The sequence below is a fragment of the Amblyomma mixtum genome, chromosome 1, assembly GCF_055824585.1.
Source record: "Amblyomma mixtum isolate Tamu chromosome 1, ASM5582458v1, whole genome shotgun sequence".
NCBI classification, from domain to species: Eukaryota; Metazoa; Arthropoda; class Arachnida; order Ixodida; family Ixodidae; genus Amblyomma; species Amblyomma mixtum.
In genome coordinates, this window is record NC_143012.1 from 191,353,345 (window position 1) to 191,377,580 (window position 24,236).

The following is a 24,236-nucleotide window of genomic DNA, read 5'->3' on the forward strand; positions in this document are numbered from 1 at the left end:
GGTCTCGTCTTCGTTTGAATAATGTGTATTGCAGATGCTCTACAAGGTAGCTTGGAAAGGAGGAATGTCTAACATGGTTACCTTCCGAAAGATCACTACATTGGATAGATACTCTAATGCAGCAGTTTAACAATTTATGGACTGAAAGCGCAGGCTCGTACATGCTGTTATCTGGACTTTCTTCATGAAGATCTTTCTTTGCCGAAAAAAATGTGAACGCCTTTCTGAATAAGACGGATGTTGACCAGTCAAGACTCCTCTATATATGGGGCGCATTCAGTGTACACTGTTGTACCTTTTCGGCAAGGTAGATTGTGAAATAAAAAGCAGTGGTCGACGGGACATTGCAATTTTCGGGTCCCACGTGGCCGTAGAGCAAAGCACTCTGTTTAAATTTATAGTTCTGTTTATTTGGTCAACACTCGATCAAAAAATACCGGAACCTTGTGTGAAGGCTCGATTCGTTGCGGTACCTATGAATACTTGCATTCCTTGCCAACCATGTCAGCACAGCCTGTGTTAGTGAAATCCAAGTTTAGCAATCTAGGTCTGGCTCTGTATTCCACGAAGGTTTTCTCCTAGACGTAAATGTTTATTGCCCAAAATTACCATGTAGTCACCATACAGAACATTCATACAGCACATCTTTGTTTGCATGAAACCGCAACGTTCAGTTGCGATGTGAGGTTTTTTCTTCACCTGACCCACTCGGCACTTTGCCTAAACAAACCTTTTCTTCTCGTTTGTTTTTTTTTCAATCCACACGAAAGGGACATTCACGGCAGGCAAACAGTCAGAAGCAACAAGTGGTTCTGGAGTGCAAGATGTGTCTGCTTGTTTAAAACACCGCAGGACGCAGGATATTGACACCCCTTGGGTGTGATGTAACACTCTACCACGACTCTTAAACCTTAACTGATAATTAGGCATACAGGGCAAACTGTTGTCATCGATATCGTGACCTTTGAATGAGGCTGATATTTTTATAAATACCTCAAAGCTCTAACATTGTTCTGGCATCTGAAGGACTAGAAAAACCTAATACTACTCCTGCAGCCCATTAAGCGAAGACAGCAGTCTCTATCTTCCTAGCACTTCTACTGGAAGCTTTTCTTTAAGTCGTGTTTTAAACAACAAGAGCAAGAAATTAGTTTGAAGGTTTACTGTTGCAAGCTGTTGAGCGAAACCGCAAGAGGGCATTGATGGATGCTAAGATATGCTGCAACATACAGTTTCTCTTTACCGCGAAGGTTACACGTAATCTTCTTACGAAATGCTGACGCACATAAGGGCGCTCAAAATTCCGCACTTTGGAAAGTCCGACTTTTCCGCAGGCATTGTGCAACTGATGTGTGCTGCAAAGTTTAGTCGGGGTACCAAGCTCGCTGTTCTTGCATGTCCTCGGAAAGGTTCATACCTTTGGAAAGGCAGGCAGACATGAACTTTTCGTAGAATTTCATGGATTTTAAGAGATCAGGTGCTGAGTCTTTAAGCACAGCTTATAAACTCGCATGATGCTGCAAGATGTGGGCACTTTACTGCGGTCATTTTCCTTTTAGTCAGGAAAAGCTGATCGGATTACAGAAGATTACGGCAGTAAGCCACGAACATTTCCAGCACGAAAAAATATGTTGAGCCCATTTCACCTATTTCGCAATAGGCGCGAGAAAAAAAAAAGGAAATCAGAACTCAGGGAAAAGCAGGTACAACTAACGAGGTCAGCTTCTGTGGACTTGAGCAGGCATTCAAAGGAAACAAACCAGAAATCATCAATTGGAATAAATAAAGCTTTGCATAAAAGGCCAAAATAATATTGTTAGGCCGGTGTTGGACATCTTGCAACTGACCGCTTCTTCGAGAAAAGTTCTCTCGTCGTTCGCTTCAGGGTTGATCGGAGTTCACAACAACTGAGACTGAGCCATTGCAAACACGTCGCAGACAGGGAGAGTTATGAGCGATAAACCACAGCGCTTCCACGCGTGAAATGATTGCGCGTGCAAGAGCAGCATGTGAGGATTTAGCGCTTTGATATTCACATCACCCGAAGATTCTCTCGTTGCTTGCGCTTTCCACGATGCTTGCGCCCTTTGAGAGCCCGGGTGGCTTTTCTAAGGCTTCTGCTCATGCGAATTCATATGGAACGCATTTGAGGCTATACTCTTATCGACTATTAAAATGTGAATCGGCCGGAAACAACAGAGATATCAAAAGTCGGAGCTTCGCCGTATATAAGGATAATCATTTTTTTTTCTTTTTCTGTCTCCCCTTACGATTACAAAAGATTTATGGGACAAAAAAAATTCGAACATACTTTAATTGAATTAAAACCTTGCAGTAGGTCCGGATATAGCAATAAATAAAAGCATAACATTGTTGACGTACAAAGCCTAGAAGTTTTCTTTAATGGTGCCTGAAATACTCACAGTTTACGGTAGGAAAGGTCCGCTAAGGCAATAAATGGCATAGGATGCCGATTATCTCATTTTTTATGCTTGAAACAATCTGCCACGGCTTGACCATACGTCTCCAAGTCTAAAGACACGGCTTTAAAAGTAACAGAAAGCCCACCAGGTTTTTCGTGCTTAGTGTGCACAAGACCGCCAGGAGCTTAGTGGACATTTCTGATTTCTTTGAAGCCAACTCATCTGTATGAAAAATATGCTGTCTGTAGCAGAAGTAAGATCTTTAGGAGCGATTTAGGAGCTATTTTTCTTGCTGTTGCGATATCTTTGTAATTCCTTATGAAGTTGCGTACAAATCGTACAAAAGGGATGCACCTTTAAAAAGCACGGTTACAATCGCACTGCAAAGCTGTTTAGCGGAGGCGTTGTCTGAGTTTAATGAAGGCCTGCTTTGAAGGCCATAGAAAAGGAAGCTCAGCCAAAAAGGCAAACGGAGAACATACGCAGTGGATTTCTTCTTGGCGATATTCGTTGCTCTTGCATGGGTTGCAAAAGATTCGCATCAGTTACATATATGGGCTTTTATGCGGTTGTTTACTGTTGTCTCTCTCTGAAAAAAAAAAAATTTCTTTGCGGGCTACCGTGAATTTATAATGTCATACACCATAAAGCTGGATGTTTTGGTTGGAATCTAATCGTAGAATTTATTTCACGGAAACTATAATTCGACCACATATCAAGGCGTTGTGGTTACTGTAATTTCTGATATACAATATCCGGACCCAACCTACTTAAAAAAAATTGCGCTTTGCGGACATTATACCTGATCAAATGTTTGGGGGAATGCCCCAAGATGGAGTCCACTTCCCACTTCGAGTTATTGATCAATTCGCACTCGTCCAACAACAAGCTTGCCGTCTCAGCTGAGTTGGTAGAGCGACTGCTCTGGTGAAGCGGTGGTCCCGGTTTCGAACCCCGTAACAGGGCGAATTTTTCTTTAGCTACGAAGTTTCTCAGAAAGCTGTACGTATAGCTTTCCTTTGTAGCATATGGCGGCACTCAGGTGTATGTCAGTGAGTAATTACTCCCTTAATAGTATATACCATTGCGCACTTCAAGTTTAATATTTCACTCTACCCTGTACGAAGGAATAATGGAGTAATTTCGGATGATATGGACAACACCAAACGTCCCTAGTCAGTTTGTAGAGCAGCCTATCGGAAGCCTCGACAGAGAGACGAGGCCAATGTCTGAGAAACTTTATCATAGCACGTCCCTCCCAGCATGATCCTCCGTATCACGTTTTTTTTTATGAATTTAACCCTTTAGTGCACATCCGTCGTCATAACGGAGATTACTAATTTTACGCGCGCTTAGGAGCAGTTACGGACATCTTGATTGCGAATTGCGCAGTCAACCCAATTTGTCATTTAACTGAAAGCAACCTATAGGGTCATTATAGACGCCTCACTGCCATAATGCAAGCATGGGTAGAATGTTGCACCACATCGAAGGAAGATAGCGAAGCATTTAGGTGTGGAAAAACTGTCGCGATGCCTCCGAAATGTAGGGTGCTCATTCCATTTTCACCTTTCTGGCGCCTAATGCAAGTAACATCAAACTCAAGGTGCGGAAAATCTTTTTATTTTTTTTCTTGTTCATAATTGGACCCTGCGCAATGTGCACCGAATGAGGATTATATGGTCTAGAAATTATGACATTTTTTTTATTCAACAGCAGAAAGAAGTCGCGTTTTATTTGTAAAAAAAAAAGATTCTTTGGATGGTTTGAAAGCAACACCGGGTGAACACATGGTTGGCTGGGAATTAGCGCGTTTCAAGCTGAGAATAATGTATGGAAATCTGAACATAGATCTTAGGGTTACCCGCTGACTTCTCCCGACCTATCACTTTAACGAATATTTCATGGCGGCAATATTTCACTCTTCCCTGTAAGAAGAAACAATAGAGTAATTACAGCTTGTATGAACGAGGCCAAACGTGCCTACTCAGTTTCTACTGCGCAGCCGTTCCGTACCCACTCCTCTGCCTAGGTTTCGTAGGCAGAAAGACGAGGCGATTGCATAAGATTCTTCTCAAAATCTGATAGCCGTTCCCCAAAAATGGATCTGTTTACTCTATTTCGGCTTGCGAATCTCGAGAGGGTCTTAGAGCTAATTTAATTTCTATTTTCTTTGTATTTTATAGTCGAGACGTGTCCTCGACTAATTAGCCAGCTTGTCATCACCAGACCTTGATGCCCGTGCCTCGCCTTCTTCCTGTTTACTTCAGAAGAACCAATTTTTTTTGTCGCCTACCTTGCGTTGTAACTAGGAAACCATTTGCGTTTATCCTGGCCTGAAGAGTTTACAACAATTTTCCTGTCCATCCAGGTCAACTCTTTCAAGTGACAAACACAATGTACATTTCAAACTCGGAAGCAAGAAGAGAAGTGGGTCAGGAAGAGAGAGGAAAGGAGAAATGTAGGTATGAAAAGATGCGAAAGATCAAGTGGTAGAAGGACAGGAAGCGGAAACCACCGGAAGCTCGCCGACATTCGCTGCAGCGTGGCGCTGACGTCCCTTTCACGATGCGGGACGTGAGGCCAGCCCGGAACTGCTCGCCATGCTTGGGGAAAAATCACGCATTATATAATGGGAATATTGTGCGCTTCGATCCACGAGCTCGGCTCGATGCTGCACATCTGGTTGCGTGAGTGCATCGCTAGCCGCAAATGCTATCGGTATGCCTTGATTTGCCGCAATGGTGGACACAAACGGTGTGAAAAGGAAGGAAGTGGCTGAAGGGGCGTTGGATTCCCACCCTGAACAGACCATCTGAGTGCACGGCAAGAGGATGCACGATTCGGACAGGATCTATGCCGCTGGTCGTTTCGAACTCAAAGTGTTCATCAGAATTGGGCGTCAAAGGATGGACAGTGAAGTGACAATCCATTGACTAAGGCTTTCTTCAGAATTAAATCAAGCGATCATGTGTGTTAGGAGAGCTCCTATCGCAGCGGCCTCTTGATCTATGGGTTATTTTGCAAGGCTGGGCAAAGAAGAATCAAAAGCTTCACGATATTTCCTTCGCTGGGCTTCTCGAATGTGAAGCGGGTGGCGACTCTATGGTGGGCAGTTCATTCCATTGCTGATGTTGTAGTGTTTTTGAACTGGCCAAGTCGCCAGCAGAAGAAGACTCACTGTTATCTCAGGTCCTGTTTTCAACGTATAGCTGCAGCGCGTAGTATTTCACTAGGCTCGAGAGATGCACTGAAAGTTTTCGAAGTTCATAAAGAGTGCGGAGATAGGACCTACCTAGAAATTTTTAATAGTTGGGAAGAAAAAAAATGCAAGAGTAAGGAAAAAAAAACGCGACAAGAATGGGGACCATTTCATCTTACCATATGTTTAAGGCTTGATGGCACTGTTTTTTGCATGCCTGTTTTTTTTCGTATATGCTGCAGCGAAAAATAAGGCTCCAAGGATAACTCGTCAGACTTCATTAAAGCGCTCGAAGTATATCCTGCTTAACGAAACCTAGAACGGTCTCTTTCGATGATATTTTCCTGGGAACCTCACTGATACAAAACTGCAACACTTTGAAACCAGAGTCCTTCTGTATACGAGTAATTCAGAAATGTGCAGAGAGGTACATTCAGTAAGAACACTAAGGCGATATTAATAAAAGAGACGAGATAAACTCAGCCTAAGATAGCCGCTCTCAATGATGAAAGTGCTGTGGTGGCAAAACAAATCTTCCCAAATAAAGTTAAGCAGTGTATTAGTTCTTGGAAGAAGCCAAGTATTTATTATAGGCCGTAAAGTACCGCATGTATACCAATAGTGTACATTAGTGTAGGCCAAGTATTCACGGAAGGTCTCAAAAAATAGAAAAAAACTGAGAAATGAAGAACTGGTTGGGGTGAATTATGTAGAAACTGTCAAGATATGAACACTAGCTCTTAAATATTCCCAGCAAAAAAATGTGTTAAGCGTTTGAGGCTAAGCTATCAATTCTCACGTATGGGAACGAAACTTGCCTGATAAAGCGAAATTTCAAAAAGAGATTCAGAACCGCGCAATGAGTTATTGAGAGGCTAATGTTAAGGCGAAAATTTGTGAAGTAAGCAGAGACCCACGTGTATGAGACAGCGACCGGATCTCAATTACGTGGCAGCAAAGTCTAGAGAAAACAGAAAGTTGGCTGAATCTTATAATGCGCAGATGGGATACCGGATTATCTACTGGATTAACAGGATGAAATTCTAGCCAAATCAAACGTAGTAGGAAGCAGACGAATAAAAGCAGTGGGGTTGAGATTAGCAAATCAGCGCGAAATGCTGTCTGAGGCAAATTGTAGGTTAGTGGGAGGGTCCTCCCTTCTGCTGTGGATATAACTGGGATAATTAATGTGCCAAGTAGGCTGCTAAATCCACAAATCGAAACAAATTCCTTAGAGGATGCGACACGTCTGTGATACTTTCCAGTAGTGAATGTTTTATGTGGCTAATGTCTATATCGATGTATACATTCAGGTTTGCTTGCTCGTCATCTTTCACCGATCACAACGATGACAGCGAAGACTTTGCGTCAGAGATCGTTCTTGACTCATAACGCTCCGAATCCATGCTTGGCCAAAGCATTTCGTCTTTCCGAAACAGTATTCAACAATGTGCGGAGAACACAAACGCAGGTATCATCAGACGCGCTATGCTATTAGAACAACCGTAGACTTTGTGGACTTCAGCGTTGGCCGCTGTTCCAATGGAGTTTTCTCATCGTCTACAAAAAGTCAGCACCAGTCGTAGCATGTGTCCATGCAGATTAGCCTGATATTAAAACATGAGTGCATTGGATGCTCCCTTAACTTTAATGAAATTAAAGTGTGTGACAACAAGTTCAAAAATGACTCCCTCTGGAGTGCTTGAAATAAAAATGTGCGTGGTGGTCGTTGATCCGTAGCCGGCTCTCTCGTGCGTCTTAAAAAGGCTAAGTTCAGTAGAATGCACTCATATGTAGCGCAACAAGACATAAGAAGCAGCGGTCGACGGATCGTACTAACGGTTTCGTCGCTCAGCCTACTTTGGAATCAGCGACGCGCTATGTTTTAGACAGCGATGTCATTTGCTGCCCTACAGATGTGTAAGTCCTTGCACTATTCTTTAAGAAGGGAATATTTCTCGCATATAAGGTAGGCTCGCGTCATGCCGATCGCAATAACGCGTACTTGAGGAGGGCACTAGGGTCATGAATTTCAACAAGGAGGCAGGCTTGTTCTGCATATCTGTGGAACTCTGGAGACTCTACTTCGCTTCAGCCCATAGTCTCAACCAAGAAGAAATGATTCGCGTAATAAAAAAAAAGAACAGCTGTGTGTTGGCATGGCACTCATCTGCGTATCGCTGGCGGTTCAGCGAGAGTCGCGTGTCCCGAATTTTCAAGATGAAACGCCGAGCTCCGCCAGCAAGTTCTTTCTGCCTTTCTGTTCCACCACATAGCGCGAGTTGAAAATGAGCTCAACGTCGCGTCACTTTGTCGGCAAGGATATGAATTTCTTTTCGCGTGCTTTACACACACTAGTATTGTGCCGCTACGCAAAGTTTCATTGGCAGCAGGCAGAGTAGGGGCCTTGCAGAAAAAATAGAATCAAATTCTGAAGGCACCGTATATTGCGCAAGCCACACTCTCCGAAAGTGAGAATAGTAGCGTTTCCACAATAAAGGGGCCGCTCCTGAGCCCTGGCTTCTTTTGTTTCGTTCGATGGTATAAGAACTTGTGAGGTAGAGCGAACGACATTTTATGAGAAGGTGTGTCTGAAAGTATGCGTTCGCTCGTTTCTTCTCAATGCGAAAATCGGAAAGAAAATAAAAATGGCACAATTCTTTCTGGCATGAAGGATTGAAGAATGGAAGGAGTTTTGGAAGAAAACTTCTGGTTAAGCACTAATGTGAACCGAGGTGTTTTATTTCAAATCTACCTTCTGAAGCAGCATTCGTCACATGCAGGTGAGAACTTCCCATTATGCTATCAAAGCACACGGTCTGCCTTTCAATCCTGTTCGTACAAACGGTCTTAACCACAACGAGACATCGAAGTCTGTTGGGTGCTTCAGCACAAAGAAAACTTTCAAACTGATTGCTCAGCATCAAAGTATTGTAATGTCTCAACTGTCTGCGAAGGCGCCGGTGCGTCTCATTGATGACAAGTATACCGTGGAGCGCATAAAGGCGGATAGCAACCATGGCCTGGAAACAAGCACTCGTCGACGAGGGTTGCCGTAGAGCGTGGCCGTAATCGGAGCTCAAGTTCGCATCGTTTCGAGTGTCCGGATGAAGCAGAAGATATACAAGGCTACCCGAGAACGGCGACCTCGCCCAGGTGCAACGGCGTGGGCATAACACAAGCAACGCTGGCTTCGTGCCGGGGTCGGTTTACCGAAACCCGCCGTTTGGAGAAACGTACACATCGCCGAGAAGCAAGCCTACAGGAGGACGAGCGGACCCGCCGAGAACACGATACTCCAAGTTCGCAGCGTGAGAAACAGCGGTTGCCTGCGGAAGGCTGGTGGTGTGTGTGCTCACGTGCTGTGGCTTACGTGCAGGAATTCGAGGGCGGGCCTTTATGGTGCCGTGTGAAAAGAACGACAATTTGTGCTCTTCGATTGGTGCGTGCCCAAGGACAACAAATTCCCTGCCTAGGGACCTAGGGACATTACAAGGCTTAAAACCCGGTGTTTCCGCCTCGTAGGAGGCAGAATTCTCTGAAATCTCCATCTGTAAAGATGTAAATAAATTCTAATTCGCCTACGAGAGCTCCTCGCCTCCGTGGTTCCTCGACGCCTCGCTGGTCTTCGCTACCCTCGACTCGGGCCCAACGTCCGGCGTCGCGACAACTGGTGGCAGCGGTGGGATACGAACCCACGCCTCCTGAGAGACTGGCAGTTGCAGAGTGGTGAGTGCCGGCATTGCTTTTGGTTGCCAGGCTGATAAGATAGAGGTGTAATCTTCTCCCTGGTGAGGCCAGCCGCAGAAGCGTGGATTAAAGTACTTCTGGGTGGAGGCCACGGCATTGTCGCACTGCTGTCAGTCATGGATTTCAAGCGGCTACTCAAGACTCAGCTCGTGAGTCTGAGTGAGGAGCTAGGCATTAAGGTCGGTCCGGAGATGACAAAGTCTGATATCATCGTTGCAATAGAAAGTTTGGATGCCGAGAGCGGGCAAGTAGAAGAAGCATGGAAAGAGATGCAGAGATGCCAAGCGGCAGAACAAAAGCATTTAGAGCTGGAAGTAGAGAAACTTCGCCTAGAAGTTGATCTCAGAAAGACGAGCAGTGTTCAAGGCGTAGAGGCAGTGGCCCGGCCAGATCTATATGATCTATCGAAACTGCTGCAGCCCTTCAAGACTGGGCAAGACATAGGCCTCTATCTCGTTAATTTCGAGAGAGCTTGCGAAAAAGCGCAGTTTAGTCGCAGCTCTTGGCCGCGACGGTTGTTGAGCTTGCTACCTTGCGAAGCAGCGGATGTGATCGCTAGACTCTCTGCTGAGGACTCGGACAATTATGACAAAGTGAAAGAAAGCCTTCTTAAGCGATTTCGCTTATCGCCAGAGGCATTCAGGCATAGGTTTCGGAGCCTAACAAAGAAGCAGGGCGCTAGCTACGCAGAGTTTGCCTATGAGTTGAAGGCAAACCTAGTGGAATGGATGAAAGGCGCCAAAGCTAATGATGAGTTTAGTAAGGCTCTAGAAATTATCGCCATCGAGCAGTTTCTTTCGAAAGTTCCAGAGTCGATGAAACTTTGGATTCAAGACAGGGCGACTGTCAGCTCGGTGCAGGCAGCGGCCGAACTGGCGGACGAGTATGTCTCCCGCCGAGGGGTACGAGAGGAGTTTTCTTCCGCCAGGCCGGCTGACAGGGGGAAGAGCTGGACAGAGCGCCAGTGGAGAGGGGCACCAAAGCCGAAGCTTGAGACACCAGAGGCTACGATAAAGCCTACTAAAGTTGAGAACACGCAAAGTGAGCGAATGAAAAAGGGAGATGATGACCGCTCAAAGAAAAAACTTTTTGAGGCGCGCAGGCCGCTCACGTGCTATAACTGCCATGAAACAGGGCACATCGCTGCAGGATGTCGCAAACCAAAAGTAACGTTTGCTTACGCTTGCGATTCAGCCTCAAATGAGGAGCTGCTGAGCCCATACTTGTTTAATCTTACTGTGAATGGAAAGACATGTCGGGTGCTCAGAGACAGTGGAGCGACAATTGACCTTGTACATCCGGACTACGTTGAACAAACGCAGTACAACGGCAAATGCGCCTGGATAAAACCTATACTGGAAGAAGCCAGCATTTGCCTTCCAGTAGCAGACGTGGTCATAAGCGGGCCGTTCGGGGAAGTTCATACTGAGGCGGCGGTTTCAGACAAGCTACCCCCACAGTACCCGTGGCGCTAGTCTTTGCCCTTCAGGAGTGTCCATCAACCGGACGGTGGTGCAGATCTCTTACGTCGAGCAGCCGACACTCCTCGCCGTCCGAGATCATCACGTCGGCGGAGGAGCTGTAATGTCTCAACTGTCTGCGAAGGCGCCGGTGCGTCTCATTGATGACAAGTATACCGTGGAGCGCATAAAGGCGGATAGCAACCATGGCCTGGAAACAAGCACTCGTCGACGAGGGTTGCCGTAGAGCGTGGCCGTAATCGGAGCTCAAGTTCGCATCGTTTCGAGTGTCCGGATGAAGCAGAAGATATACAAGGCTACCCGAGAACGGCGACCTCGCCCAGGTGCAACGGCGTGGGCATAACACAAGCAACGCTGGCTTCGTGCCGGGGTCGGTTTACCGAAACCCGCCGTTTGGAGAAACGTACACATCGCCGAGAAGCAAGCCTACAGGAGGACGAGCGGACCCGCCGAGAACACGATACTCCAAGTTCGCAGCGTGAGAAACAGCGGTTGCCTGCGGAAGGCTGGTGGTGTGTGTGCTCACGTGCTGTGGCTTACGTGCAGGAATTCGAGGGCGGGCCTTTATGGTGCCGTGTGAAAAGAACGACAATTTGTGCTCTTCGATTGGTGCGTGCCCAAGGACAACAAATTCCCTGCCTAGGGACCTAGGGACATTACAAGGCTTAAAACCCGGTGTTTCCGCCTCGTAGGAGGCAGAATTCTCTGAAATCTCCATCTGTAAAGATGTAAATAAATTCTAATTCGCCTACGAGAGCTCCTCGCCTCCGTGGTTCCTCGACGCCTCGCTGGTCTTCGCTACCCTCGACTCGGGCCCAACGTCCGGCGTCGCGACAGTATCAACCAGACGAGAAAACCATCGGATGTGCGAGGAATCTTTCTGTGTCTGAAGATATGACATATTTTACCATTTAAAAACAGCTCCATATATTGTTTTCTTTTCAGAAAACCGGAAGCGCATCTTCTGTGTGGTAATTAGGTTTTCTACTTGGCACACTCAGTGATTATGCAGATTGCAAAGCAAGATAGGCGGAAGAGCAGTTTTTTTTTTCACTTTGCCCACACACTCATTTTCATTGCCACAATACCCGCAAAGGGACATCACTGGCGAATTCCTCCCTGATATTTTCTGTTGCGGCTTCAAAGTGCCGATAACTCTTGAGAAACAGTAACTGGTCGAACACACGGAGATCACCTTTTCATGCGGCATAAAATGTGCAATTGCGCACATAAGAATACGGAGCCCACGATCCCGATCTAATGCAATCACGACTTTGAATCAGAGACAAGCAAACATAAATGGTCGCCGAGAAGTTGCACTGATGTCTCTTACCACCACACACGAGCCATAGCGGCCAATTCAAATTAGGTAACGCATGAAAGATGTTCGAAGGCAGTAGTGTGCTTCGGTTGCTTTGGTCCGCACCCGTACGCTCCTCTTCCCTTTTCACACTCATTTCTTTTTAGTGGAAAATAATTTTTTGAAAGTTAACAATAAAGCTGAAAACCTAAATTTTCCAGTTCTTATTACGCCCATAGCGAAGGCGAAGTGTGAAAAAAATGAGTGAACTACAAAAGAAAGAACATTTGCGGTTTTGAGTGCATAACATCAAAATATCTTGGTTAGAGGAGTTGAGCCACCAAAGTTTGAGGCTATAATGTACTTATGGGCTTCCTTTGAGAATAAAGTCACCCACGGTCAAGTATGCAACGCAGCCAACGGTTAAAATTATTTTCATTCAAATCCAAAGAGTCCTTTAATGCTCTTTTTCATAATTGAGACCCATCGCATGCATGGTAGTTAGTCAGGTAGAAACCTGGCAACGACGACAGTGAATAGTAAGGGCATCTCAGCACAGCAACGTGACGTACTATGAATGGCGACGCGCGAAATCGGCGAGGCGCTGCGTCGGCGACTAGACGGTCAGTGAGCTGATAGGCATGCCGCCGCTGACGTACCAGCCTGCACCTGCATCGGCTGCCGAACTAAACTTTCACCTTCATGAGACAACGACCTGACTAATTGCTCTTGTTTACGACTTCTCCGTATTACGAATAAGTGAACTTCACCCTTCGACACACACCAACCTTTCGAGTAGGCCTAGCGAGCGCGCGGGCTTCGTATATGCAATGTCGGAGAACGTGGAGAGCGATTTCCGAAGTTTTAGCCGATGCAAATGGTCACTGAGCGTAGTTCTGATAATAGCGACCGGATATCGACGATTGCTTACATCGTAGAGCCCAAATACATCGAGGAGGATGAGTCACCGCTTGGCAGTGTGACCCAGTCTGCCGACCAGTGTTGCAGGGGGCCGGATTCTGGCTGTCGTAAGCGTCGCTTGTGGACAACAAATTAGTCTTTTTTAATTATTGAAAATGGGCGCTGAACAACATTATCACCATCAGCCTGACTGCGTCAACATCAGGAGAAAGGCCTCTCTCCTATCTCTTTCAATTACCTTGTCCTACGGCAGCTACGGCCACCCTATTCCCGCAAACTTCTTAACCTCATCCACCCAGCTAAATTTCTCCAGCCTCCTGCTACACTTCCTTCCTTTGGAATCTCTTAACGACCATTGGTTATCTTGCCTTCGCATTAAACGCCCTGCTCAAGACCATTTCTTCCTCTTGATTTCGACTAGGATGTAACACGTTTTTAAAAGCGCCGAATATACTCCTAGATAAAGCAGTTTAAAGTCAGTCACTGGACATATCGAAAAAAGCAGTTAACGAAAGAGACACACACATTCCTACGCGTTACTGACAACCTTACTTTGAAGCGTTTCCCAGGCTGGCGGTCGCATTTATCGGTGGTTCTTGCAGAGTTACCACACTGCGTAAACAAGTAAACGTACAACCAGCGGTAAAGAGAAGAGTCTGTTTAGCCTAAGTGGAGTGCAACTTGCTATTCATACCGACCGAACGCGCAATTGATGCCTGTATACACGTGCAGATAAGTAAACAAAACTAACGTTGAAGTGCAGTTGTCATTATAGGCTAATGCCTGGGAGAGCTCCACAGTTTCGCGATAAAAGCCCAATCCACAACAATTATATTGAAGTGTCATTTAGCGAATACATGAACAGTTTTCTAAACGAGCAGCAGAAGAAAGCATCAGCAGCCACAGGACGCTGAGCAGACTCTCAACGCGGCTGCGCGGATGAAACGAAGTGAAGACAGTGGCGCGTATTGGCCGGTACGAACAGTGAGCGTTCGTGGCGTTGTAATGTGACCAGGATATCGGCCAATTGACGCGCTGTCGGCTATACGGGCCAACGACACGGATGTCCGCCGCGCACCGGCGTTGGCGTAGTGCGGCAAAGCAAAATAGAATGCACAAACCGCGTTTGCATGTGCGGTATGCCCACTGAGATTGGGCCAGGAGAGCCGCTTGGTTTGAGAACTCGGGTGTCCTCCCTCGTTCGCTTCGCGTGTCTAAGCATATATCGCACAACAGACTAAGTTTGCCCACATTTCAAAACGCGCTGCTATGCACAGCATGCGTATCAGGGCAGACGACGCAGCTGTCCATGTGTCACAGCTTATGGGACCCACGTGACCAGGGTTGCTGTTTCCCTCATTGTGACGTCATGGTACACCCCGGTGCTCAGGAACTGAAACCGAAATCCCTCAGTTTAAATATTACAACAATAAAATCATTTGCCGGGCCTATGAATCTTATATCGTGTATCACGCATCCTTGGGCATTATATCAACATCATCATCAGCCTTACTGCTCCCACTCCTATGCGAACACCTCTGCTATGTCTCTCGAGTTAACCCGGTCCTTTGCCAGTTGCGGCCTCCCTATCCCCGCAAATTCTTTCATCTCATCCGCCGACCTAATTTGCTGTCTCCACCGGGTCTTCTACAGCTGTAGAAAATAATGGCTCTAGGACTTCAATTTTGGGTCAGTCATTAGTGTGTATCTAACTGTTAGTGGCTGAATATTGTTCACTGAAGGCTTTCTCATTAGCAATGCATTTTAGATAAAGAAGTCTTGTTGATTTGCTGCGTTCAAGAGGGAATATCTTAAACTAACTGAAATCTCAACACCATCTCCGGAAAGGGCTGGAGTTTGACGCAGCAATTAGAAGCATTTTGCAGTCATGTCATGGAAGTACGGACATTTAGGGCCAGATTCAAGCCGAAGAGGTGTGACCTAGTCTGTTCAGCTCTTTGCATTTTGCTGCAAAAGCGACAATAATATTCAGTTCTCCGTCGCAACAAAAAATAGCGTTCCTTCTTATTGCTTAAAACAATTATGAATATAATGAGCATTTAAGCATAAACAATAGAGGCTGCCAATATTTTCTGCAATGAACAAAGATGAACTATACCACGAATAAGTAGTGCCGCTAGACCTCACTGCTAGAAATGTAGAGCGTGCCATCTGTTGACACGATTTATTGCGATAGAATTAAGAAAAAACCGTACTAAATATTGATTTGTTTTTTTTCTGAAAGGAACGCCATCGTCACGCTTGGGACGTGAGCGGTAACTGTAGCAAGACTCGAAGCACATTGCTCGACAGCTCTTGTCAAACGCGAAGAGTTGTCGTAGCTCTTTCAACGGAAAGTGCGTCGACCTTGTTAGACGAAACTGGGGCATACGCGAAATATGGCTTGTGAGGGCTCCACAGTTGCCCGAGAGAAAAGCCATCTCGTCGTGAACTCTGCTGACCTCAACGTCATTCACGAAGTCTCACGCTTGAACCTTCTCCGCGTTTCGGCGTCGCCAGAATGGAGAGTTGTAGTTCAACGACATGCCGACAGCTCGAGGACAACACTTCGACGCTACGCGAGGTATTCCTATTGAGAGTTTCTTGCAAAGAGCAAAACCGTCAGGATTAAAATCCACAATGAAATAAAAAAAATGAATCTGGTTGTTGCACGAAAGGAACGCCGCAAGAATTTCTTTCACCGACATTATGCTTTTCTTTCCTGTGCATCACAAAAGAACAAAGAGAAGAAAATCAAGCTGAGAAGGATGTGCAAAGAAGCTGGGATGCTGAAGTTTTTCGTTGTTGTTTGGATCCTCTGTTTTCCATTTTGCTACAAGTCGACTTATTTCTTCGCCAAAGTATAAAAGTCACAAAATAAATGCATCCTGTTAGAATTTTCGTGGCAAATGACACATTTCTTTCTTTCGTTTCTTTCCGTTTCTTTCCTGATGCTTAAAAGGTGGTCTTGGTTTACCTTTACGTTTGCCTCTTGACTCCTATATTTACGCAGGCTTTTAGAAAAAAAATTATTGGGGACAAAGAAAGTGAGCATATGTCAGCTATAATCACCTTTCCGCACGCGGAAGGAATAGTACCCTCGTTAACTGAAAGAATGAATTCGTCTGTTTTTGTGAAAGGTACTGAAGTGCATAGACGTTGTAATGACAACTGTGAGGTTTTCTTCCTCTGCTTTTAGTTATCTTTCAGGCATAGGTGATAGCGTTTATAGAAATCGGAATCGTTTGCTTTTGTGGGGTTTAACATGCTAAAGTGACTCATGTTATGAGGTACACGAAGTGGAGGGCCCCGATAATTTCGATCACCTGGGGTTCTCGCGGCGTGTTTCGGGTGAGCAGCCGAGCCCCGCAACCACTGCACCACCGCGGCGCCTAGTATTGGGAAGGATCTCGATGTTAAATGTACTACATGCCTGCTTGGTACTGTGCTTTGCATCACGCTCCAATTGGGCCCTAAAACCAGCAGCATTTGAAGCAAACTGCTTAAAAAAAATCGCTAAGGAAACCCTAACTTTAAGGATTTCTGAGGAACTCCCTAAAATATTGTTGATGACTACCGGTCGGTTACAAGGTTCGCACGTTGAGAAGAAGGAAATATCGACACTTAACGGTTCCCAATCTAGGGGCATGAATATAGTTTCTGAACCCAGTCAGTTTAAAGCGCAATTCTTAGTTGGTTTCCCTGAAGGAGGACGATTACTATCTCTGCATGCTGCATCTATTCTTGTTAGCGCCGATCACATTGGCAGATAATTTTCAGGCTTTGTGTTACTATTCACGCTTCGCTCGTGCCATGGAATTCACTTTTCACTTTTCAACCCAATCTTCTTAAGGCAGAAGCAGGTTGCTGCTGCGTTCGTCGGGCAGACTTGGTTAGAACCTACACCATGATCTGCCTGTTTTCGTGCCTAGGCCCACTGATAGCAAGTTTATCGGTCCGTATTCGAAAAGGCGAACCCTGCCAATGCTTTCCGGGTTTGTTAAAGAGTTACATGGAACAGTGCGCTTCCTATGCACGACCAAAACTTTAGGCTCTAGTTCTTCGAGTCTGCTTTCAGCCACCTTTGACTGGTGCACACAATGCCCTATATGCTTCCGAATGTTTTCTTTCCAATTAAATATGACGATTATTTCGACTCCGTGACAAAAGACGCCCACGAGTGGGCTCTTAATGAGGTGTTGTAATGTCGTTCTGGCTCAGAATACCACCTTCAATTTATCAAATCTTAAGACTTCCGTTCCATCCTAACAGCCGCCTTCAAACTGCCACATAGTATTCGATTAAATAGCCACAAGACAGAGGTGTCAGAAGAAGGTAACGCCAGGTCTAAGCTGGAAATCTGTAATAACTATTCTTCCTCCGACTCGGAGATTCAAGTTTTCCCGATCGAGTGAAGGACGCACGCCCAAAGGAGGTGCTATTTATTTGTCGCGGAAAGATTCAAATTTGCGATAAAGTTATAGCGCATAAGTTTTAGTGGGTTTGAATGAACCTATCACATCTTTAGTAAAACTGTACCGTTAGCCAGCACCTACAAACCCCACCGACGTATCATGAGCAACTAGAACTACAATGAGCAAATTAGCTGTGAAAGCTGATCATGGGGATAATTTTTCTTGTGGGTAATCTTCTGCCTTACTTGATGCCAAAATACTGCAGTGCGTAAGACATCTTTTTATGCCACTGCTTTGGGCTCCTCTGGCTCCCCTTTTAGAATCCTAATGCGAAGCTCTAGCAGAAAGCAGCAGGAAAGGTGTACGATGGTGAGAATTAAGCATGACCTCTCTGCCTCAGATCATCATTAAACCATAGGAAGTGACTCTCCACAAAAAATATCACAAAACGAGGACGTGAAAATAAGCAGGGGATGTATTCCGATGGTAGTCACGCCGCGCGGATTACACTAGGGTCTGAGCCCTTTAGGCGCGATTTAGAACCACCGCTGAGAATGTCCAAGCCTCTTGAGGGGTTGAAAGCTTTCTAGAAATCATTGCACATCGAAGTGGAACGTTTTGTAGCAAAAGCTACACAAGGCTATCAGAAGCAAATTTCTCGGCGCCTGCCAAAGGCCACTACTGCACATGCGCCGTTACGATGGCAACCAGTGCCGTGGCAACCATGGCGCCGCAGCCTCAGCGACGGCGGGTCGCTGCCGAAATGTTAGTGGACTAAACTGCTTTCGCTACGTATATCCTGGCCTAGCTGAGCTAAGCCACTGCCAATTTTTTTTTGACCGGCTGCTGACATGGATAAAAAAGGAGAAATACAGGCCTAGTCAAGTGGTTAGCTTCTTGTGGGAAACTGAATGCAAAGCACGGTCGGCTAAGTACAGTACAGCCGTACTGATCGATCCATAGTGATCGGCCGCATGCTTAAAGACGCCAAAGTGTCGGTGTTGCAAATGTCGTCTCGTTCGATAAATAGTAAGAAGTTTCATGCTGGGCGACCGTACTTTGCGCATAGTGCGTAAACTGACATTTTACATTTCCTGCATTAAACACGAAACAACCTTCAGAAACGCCGATACTTCGTCGTGTTGGTTCATATATGAGTTGTAACGCATAAAACGACAAGGGACGTTGAACAATGTGGAAACAGATTGCTAATTTTCAACAAGCGTATTTGGAAAAGGCCCAACTATTTCAGTACGCTGCTTTTCAGCTACTTCAAACGACACGATTGTTATCAGTGGAAAAGAAGGTAAGCATGTTCTGTCTTTGAAATAATGACAGATGGTGTGCTCACGCAAGTAGTCTCCCGGGTGGCGGTCTCAACAGCTTCCATAATTCCTCCCTTGCGCTTATCCTTGTTCTCTCTGACTAAAGAACGCTTATCGAGGAGAGGCCCACATCTTTTACACGTGCTAGTGTTTTACAAGCTATGCGTCATGTGTTCTTAAAGTATTGCTACACATGTAAAAGATATAGGCTGCTCCTCTATAAGTATTTTCTAGTGGGAAAGAGTAAGGATAAGGACTCATATGAAAAAAAAAATCGAAGCGGTAAAAATAGCCAGAAAAGGAAGTGCTTGCGTGAGCACACCGTCTTCCATTATTTAAAAAAAGAATGTGCTTACCTTGGTTCCTGTTCATTACACACATCTCGTTTGAAGTCGCGGTAATGCAGCATGTATAAATAGTTGCACCTTTTCCCAACTAAGTTGTAGAACGTCAGAGCTGTGTCGTGCACAGTTAGTTGTCTTTTGACACTTTACAACTCGGAAACGGGAAGTTGCCTCCACGCCAAAGAAACGTTTAGCGATCTCCACTAGCACAACAAACGCAGGACCATGTAGCTGGGATAATTCTGTCATGTGCTTTATGCACATAATCTCTAGTCTCTCTCCAATGCACTGCAGGCAAAACGATATGGCCAGAAAGCCTTAATGTTGGACATTATGGGATTGCTCGGTTCACAAAAATTGAAATCGCAGTTCGCAGTTATGCGCTGGATGCAGCATAATCTACTGCCAATACATGCTGTGTTTTGGATGAGAAATTGGAGAGTTCTCTTCAGCCCTCCTCTGGAACGGCTTTTCGACACCCCTAGTGTGTGCCAATAGAGTTGCTGGCATGCACTTGCAGCGCGAAACAGCGTTTCCACAGATGCCCTTGAATACTTATCGATTTTCGCTCACGCGACGACCGTGTTTTGTCTAGCCACCAGCTACAGTCCTTTCTTCGCACTTTACCAGTCTCCATCCGAGCGTAGTTGCAATGAAGTTGACCTTTGGACTTGAGGGTAATTTCTTACACACCGCAGACTGGTTTCTATGTGTTTCAGCCGACTGTGATGTTGCGTTATGCGTTCGCTACAAGAGTTTTGGAAGGGCGAATGAAGAGAGCAGCGACGCTAGGCTGCATTAGCTCATCTTTTTAACTTCGCTTCAGAAAAGTTGAGTTTTAAGATGCCTACAAGTAACATTCAAAATTCAAAACGACAGAGAGCTCTCCTTTCAAACACTGCAGTTAAGATTGAACAGTGCTCCTTGGAAAGCACCAGGTCGGAGAGAATATCTGTGCTTTCCCGGCGAAAAACACGCGAACAATTCTTATCAAAGTAACACTTATTGTTCAGCCCCATCAGATGAAATTGGCTAATATCTCAGTTACTGTTAACGCGGTAACCTGCCCGAAGGTCGCCTATACATTAGGCAATGACTTTTTTGTCTCCTTGTTTCAGAAGCTAGGAAGAAAACACGAAACTTTCAAAGCGGAATTGTATTCACAAATGAGAAAGAAACTGGTAATACTCTCAATATTTTGCTGCGAAGCACAAATTCGTTTCTTTCATGAGAAACTTTCTGAGAGGTATTCAAAAATGGCAGAGAGATATGAAATGATAGTCGTCTGAGAAGACGACTATCATTTTAAGCTCTTTGGGGGTTTTTATACAACGCTAGAAAATATCTTTATCATGCCATGTAACATCTTGCCATGTTGCATGTTGCCGTATGCAACATCTTTCGAATCACGTAAAGAGTGAGCTGCCAAACACATAAAAAAGATATTGCAGCGAAATTTAAGAATTTCAGAATAAAAAAAGACAATCACCTTTTTTTGGAAAGGGAAGATTTTCATAGCATCGCCCTCTGCAAACTAATGAAGCGATTTAACGCTAACATCTACAAACCAAAAAAATTTGCCGTTCTTGTGGCGGTTGGGTCTGCAGTCTATTCCAAGATCATATGCATCCACTTTACTTGAATAGCTGAAAACCTCTTATGCACAACGTGCTAGAGATGACGATGTTACACATTTAACCGAATTCTGGTTGTTTGACCGAGTCGCTCTTATAACTAAATCTCATGTTGTACAGAGGAGAAGAAAATGCGACAATCCGCCACCCAATCTTCTATTGCCCATTCGGAGCTGCATGTTCCGGTTGAGTCAGCGTTTTCTTGTCGTTGGGAGATCCGGAGCAGTTTGCTTAGTACCCCATGAAGAAAATTGTGCTAAAGTTGTTAATATATGCATTGTGCACGTAGCAGCCCTGGCTTACACTGGAGAACGACCAGCAGGATACAGCAGGAAATGCATCCATCATGCGTTACGCTGAAAAACAAAGGAAGGGTGCGTAGGCAAAAGAATGGCGTTTCCGATAAGTATTGCATGCTTTCGGCCCATGAGGATTTTATACCGGACACTGGGTCCATTTTGAATGTTCTAAAGAATAGGTGGGGTGAAATGCTAGGCATTTCAATTATACTACGGAAAAGGAGAGGGTGGTAAACAGAAAATCTACCAGCAGAATTGTAGAAAGCGCTTGGAAAAACTACTCAGTTATCAGTTCCAAGAACAGGTGCGGCGGAATTCAAATCTATAAAGAAATACACGAACAAACAGAAAATTTTTTCTGTTGAGGTATTCTTATAGGGGACCTCACTCAGTTCCAAGAAACCAGGTCCTAAGGGTGCGTGGTACTGAGCGCTTCTAAGTGTGCCAACCGGTAAGCAGTGTAGTGGACTGCGTACCCACGCCACCCTTACATCAAAGACCCCCTGAAAGTATTTTCCCGATTTATAGATTTTAGGTGAGTATTATGGATTCTGATTACGCTAGGATATGCAACGGTCAAGAATAACCGCACGCACTACAATATTTATATTCGACCACTATTCCGCAGCACACAAAGAGAATCCAAATTGGAAGCTGCAAACTTGTAAGTATTTTAGGGTTAGACAATCCCATGACTTGCTCTAACATGCATTTATTTGTAATAATTCGACAATAACGGGTACAGAGTCGAGGCACGCGAAAAGAAGAGAGGTCCTGAGGGCAATAAATAAGTTAAAAGAATTTTCAGCAGAAATTAAATCCTTCTCATTGATCTTTGCATTTGCCCTACAGTACGCGGGTAGTTACTTGATGCGGTCATTGCCTTCCTGGATGTTTTGTTATTTATTTGCCACCAGTAGAGCGACATAGAATGTACATAAGTTCGTTAAAAGAAAAAAATATTTGCGCCAGCAATAATCTCTAGAGAAGCGGGATGACCGCAAAACTACATAAAGACAAAAAAGTATTAAAGGTGAACAATGAATGCAGATTATTGACATTATAGGGAATCTCTGTTTTAGTACAAGCAATAATTCTAGTTTGTTTAAGATGACCGAGAGCTCGGACTGGTGGTAGGCTTCATCGGTCACAGGACATAACCCTATTTCAGAAAATATTGCTCTATGCATTTCTTGTTCACTCGAAAAGTAAAACTACGATAAAAGGTTTTGCTTTCTTAGCTCCCTATTCTACTGTGCATTGGACATTGTACGCCCGGCGAATAAATAAAGCACACGTGGGTCTTTAGCAGTGGCTTCGTGGTGTGGCAAATTTGTTAATAAAATTCGACATGAATAGCTAGGAGCGCCAACGCGAAATTAGTAGGAAACGAGAACAACGGGTTTAGGAATTGATGAGCGCACGCACCTGTTGCTGACGGGGTCGTCGGTCGGCGCTGGCGTGTGGCTCTGGTCTCCCGTGCCGCGTCGAACTCCGATGGACTCCGCACGCACACTTTTCGGGACGCTCCCGGCTTCCCAGAGTTTTTATCCCGGCGCGCGCCCTCAATCGCTGCCCGACGCGCCCGCTCGATCCGTGACGTCACGCGGCCGAGGGGAGGGGATTCGCTGGTTCACCAGCGTGACGTCGCAGTCTTTGTGGCCGCCACTGACGACCAATCAGGCTCGACTTACTCGCGCACTCTTTCTGGAGGCATCTCTTTTTTTTGTCGTTCTTTTTTCTCCTTCGCTCGAACATGCAGCGCGTCTCCCACGGAGTCCCGTTTCGGGACGCGACAAACGTTTGGTGACAACGTCGATGTAGATGTCGGGCGAAGCTTCGGTGTCACCGCACAGCTCGTGTACTGTTTCAGATATTGCGGTTTTGGTGTCCTTTTCCGCTAGACAAATGCACGGACTAATGTGTTTCCTAATTGTACGTTTTATCTTTATAACGCACTGTAAATTCCATTGAATGGATCATTCTTTCGGACTAACGGCAAAAGAAAAAATCTAAAGACCTCCTTATCTTTCGCCACTTTAAGAAATTTTAATCCGCTTACACAGCATTAATTTGAAGTTATTTCAAATCTTCCAGTTGTGGCTCCTATGTGTTTTGTGGTTTTTACCGTTTCGTGCTAAGGTTCATAGTTTTTTATTGCTGTGTTTAACGTCTTTAATTTTCCTCCAAAAAGTTACAGGTGCATTTCAATGCTTCAGGCTTGTACCGCAGTGTGTTTGCTAGCATTGGGATAACTCAGAGCACAAGTGTGCCTTTCAATGCACTGGTATCAGTGTATGTGTATGTATTAGTGTGTCAAGGTATGTGGAAGCAATACACTGAGACTGCGCAAAAACCAAAGGTTTATTCTGCCGTCACTAACTCGAGGCTAGCAGTTCGTTTATGACGCGAAACTAAGCCAAGACTGCTCGCTCTCTAAAACGACAGCAATATCTGGGCTAAATCAATGTGCCCCCCTCCCCATTCCCCCCAAAAAAACCTTTACTATTTGAGAGCTCAGTACTTTCAGTGACATTGTATTAAAAAATGGACCAAAATACAGGCAATTCTGGGGCTTGCCTAATTTGTTGAAACGACCTGTCCCTGGGAACCGTCGACTATGCCCCACTTGTATAATTTTTATTACATATCCGTAAGGTTCCAGGATGTCCCTGCTTCTGCTGCGAGTAAGCTACCGTACTATCCCAAGCTCTGCTACAATAGTGTATGTGCTGGATGCAAAGGAATCGCTTTCGAATGTTCACTGAGATCGAGACCCTTTTACCTATTCATTCGTGAATAACGTAGAGAGAGAGAGAGAGAGGGAAAGGCAGGGATGTTAATCAGAAAGGATTCCGGTTGGCTACCCTGCACAGGGGAAGGGAATGAGGGGAATTAAAGAGGAAAGAGAGAAGTAAAGGGAAATAATCACAGTCTGTCAATCAAGGCAGTCTCCCTCAAAAAGCGAAAGAGTGCCTTGTAAGCCTTGATGACAGTTGACTGTTGTGGCCACGGACCGAGGATCTTGGCCTCTGTGAAAGGGCGAGGGTCCAGGCGGTCCAGAGCACATCGCAGCTTATGTCTTTCGGCTACAAAGGCAGGGCACTCACACAAGATATGGGTGATTGTGAATAACGTAGAG

The 24,236-nt window shown here is 45.3% G+C and overlaps 2 protein-coding genes across 2 annotated transcripts in view; one reads left to right on the top strand and one right to left on the bottom strand.

Annotated features, from left to right (window-relative positions):
* The window catches only part of LOC149370323 (uncharacterized), a 173,962-nt gene extending 151,334 nt beyond the window's left edge, over window positions 1–22,628 (bottom strand). Inside the window, exon 1 of the mRNA XM_089561242.1 lies at window positions 22,523–22,628. The gene's annotated coding sequence lies outside the window, so the exon portion shown is untranslated. The remainder of the gene's footprint in view (window positions 1–22,522) is intronic.
* LOC149370324 (uncharacterized) lies at window positions 9,492–10,850 on the top strand. The gene has a single exon (XM_089577539.1). The coding sequence runs from the start codon at window positions 9,492–9,494 to the stop codon at window positions 10,848–10,850; it is 1,359 nt and encodes a 452-aa protein (XP_089433665.1).
* Window positions 22,629–24,236: the final 1,608 nt, after the last annotated feature.

What these genes read in the sequence shown, in the direction of transcription:
- LOC149370324 (XM_089577539.1), top strand. Translation starts at nt 9,492, where the DNA reads ATGGATTTCAAGCGGCTACTCAAGACTCAGCTCGTGAGTCTGAGTGAG.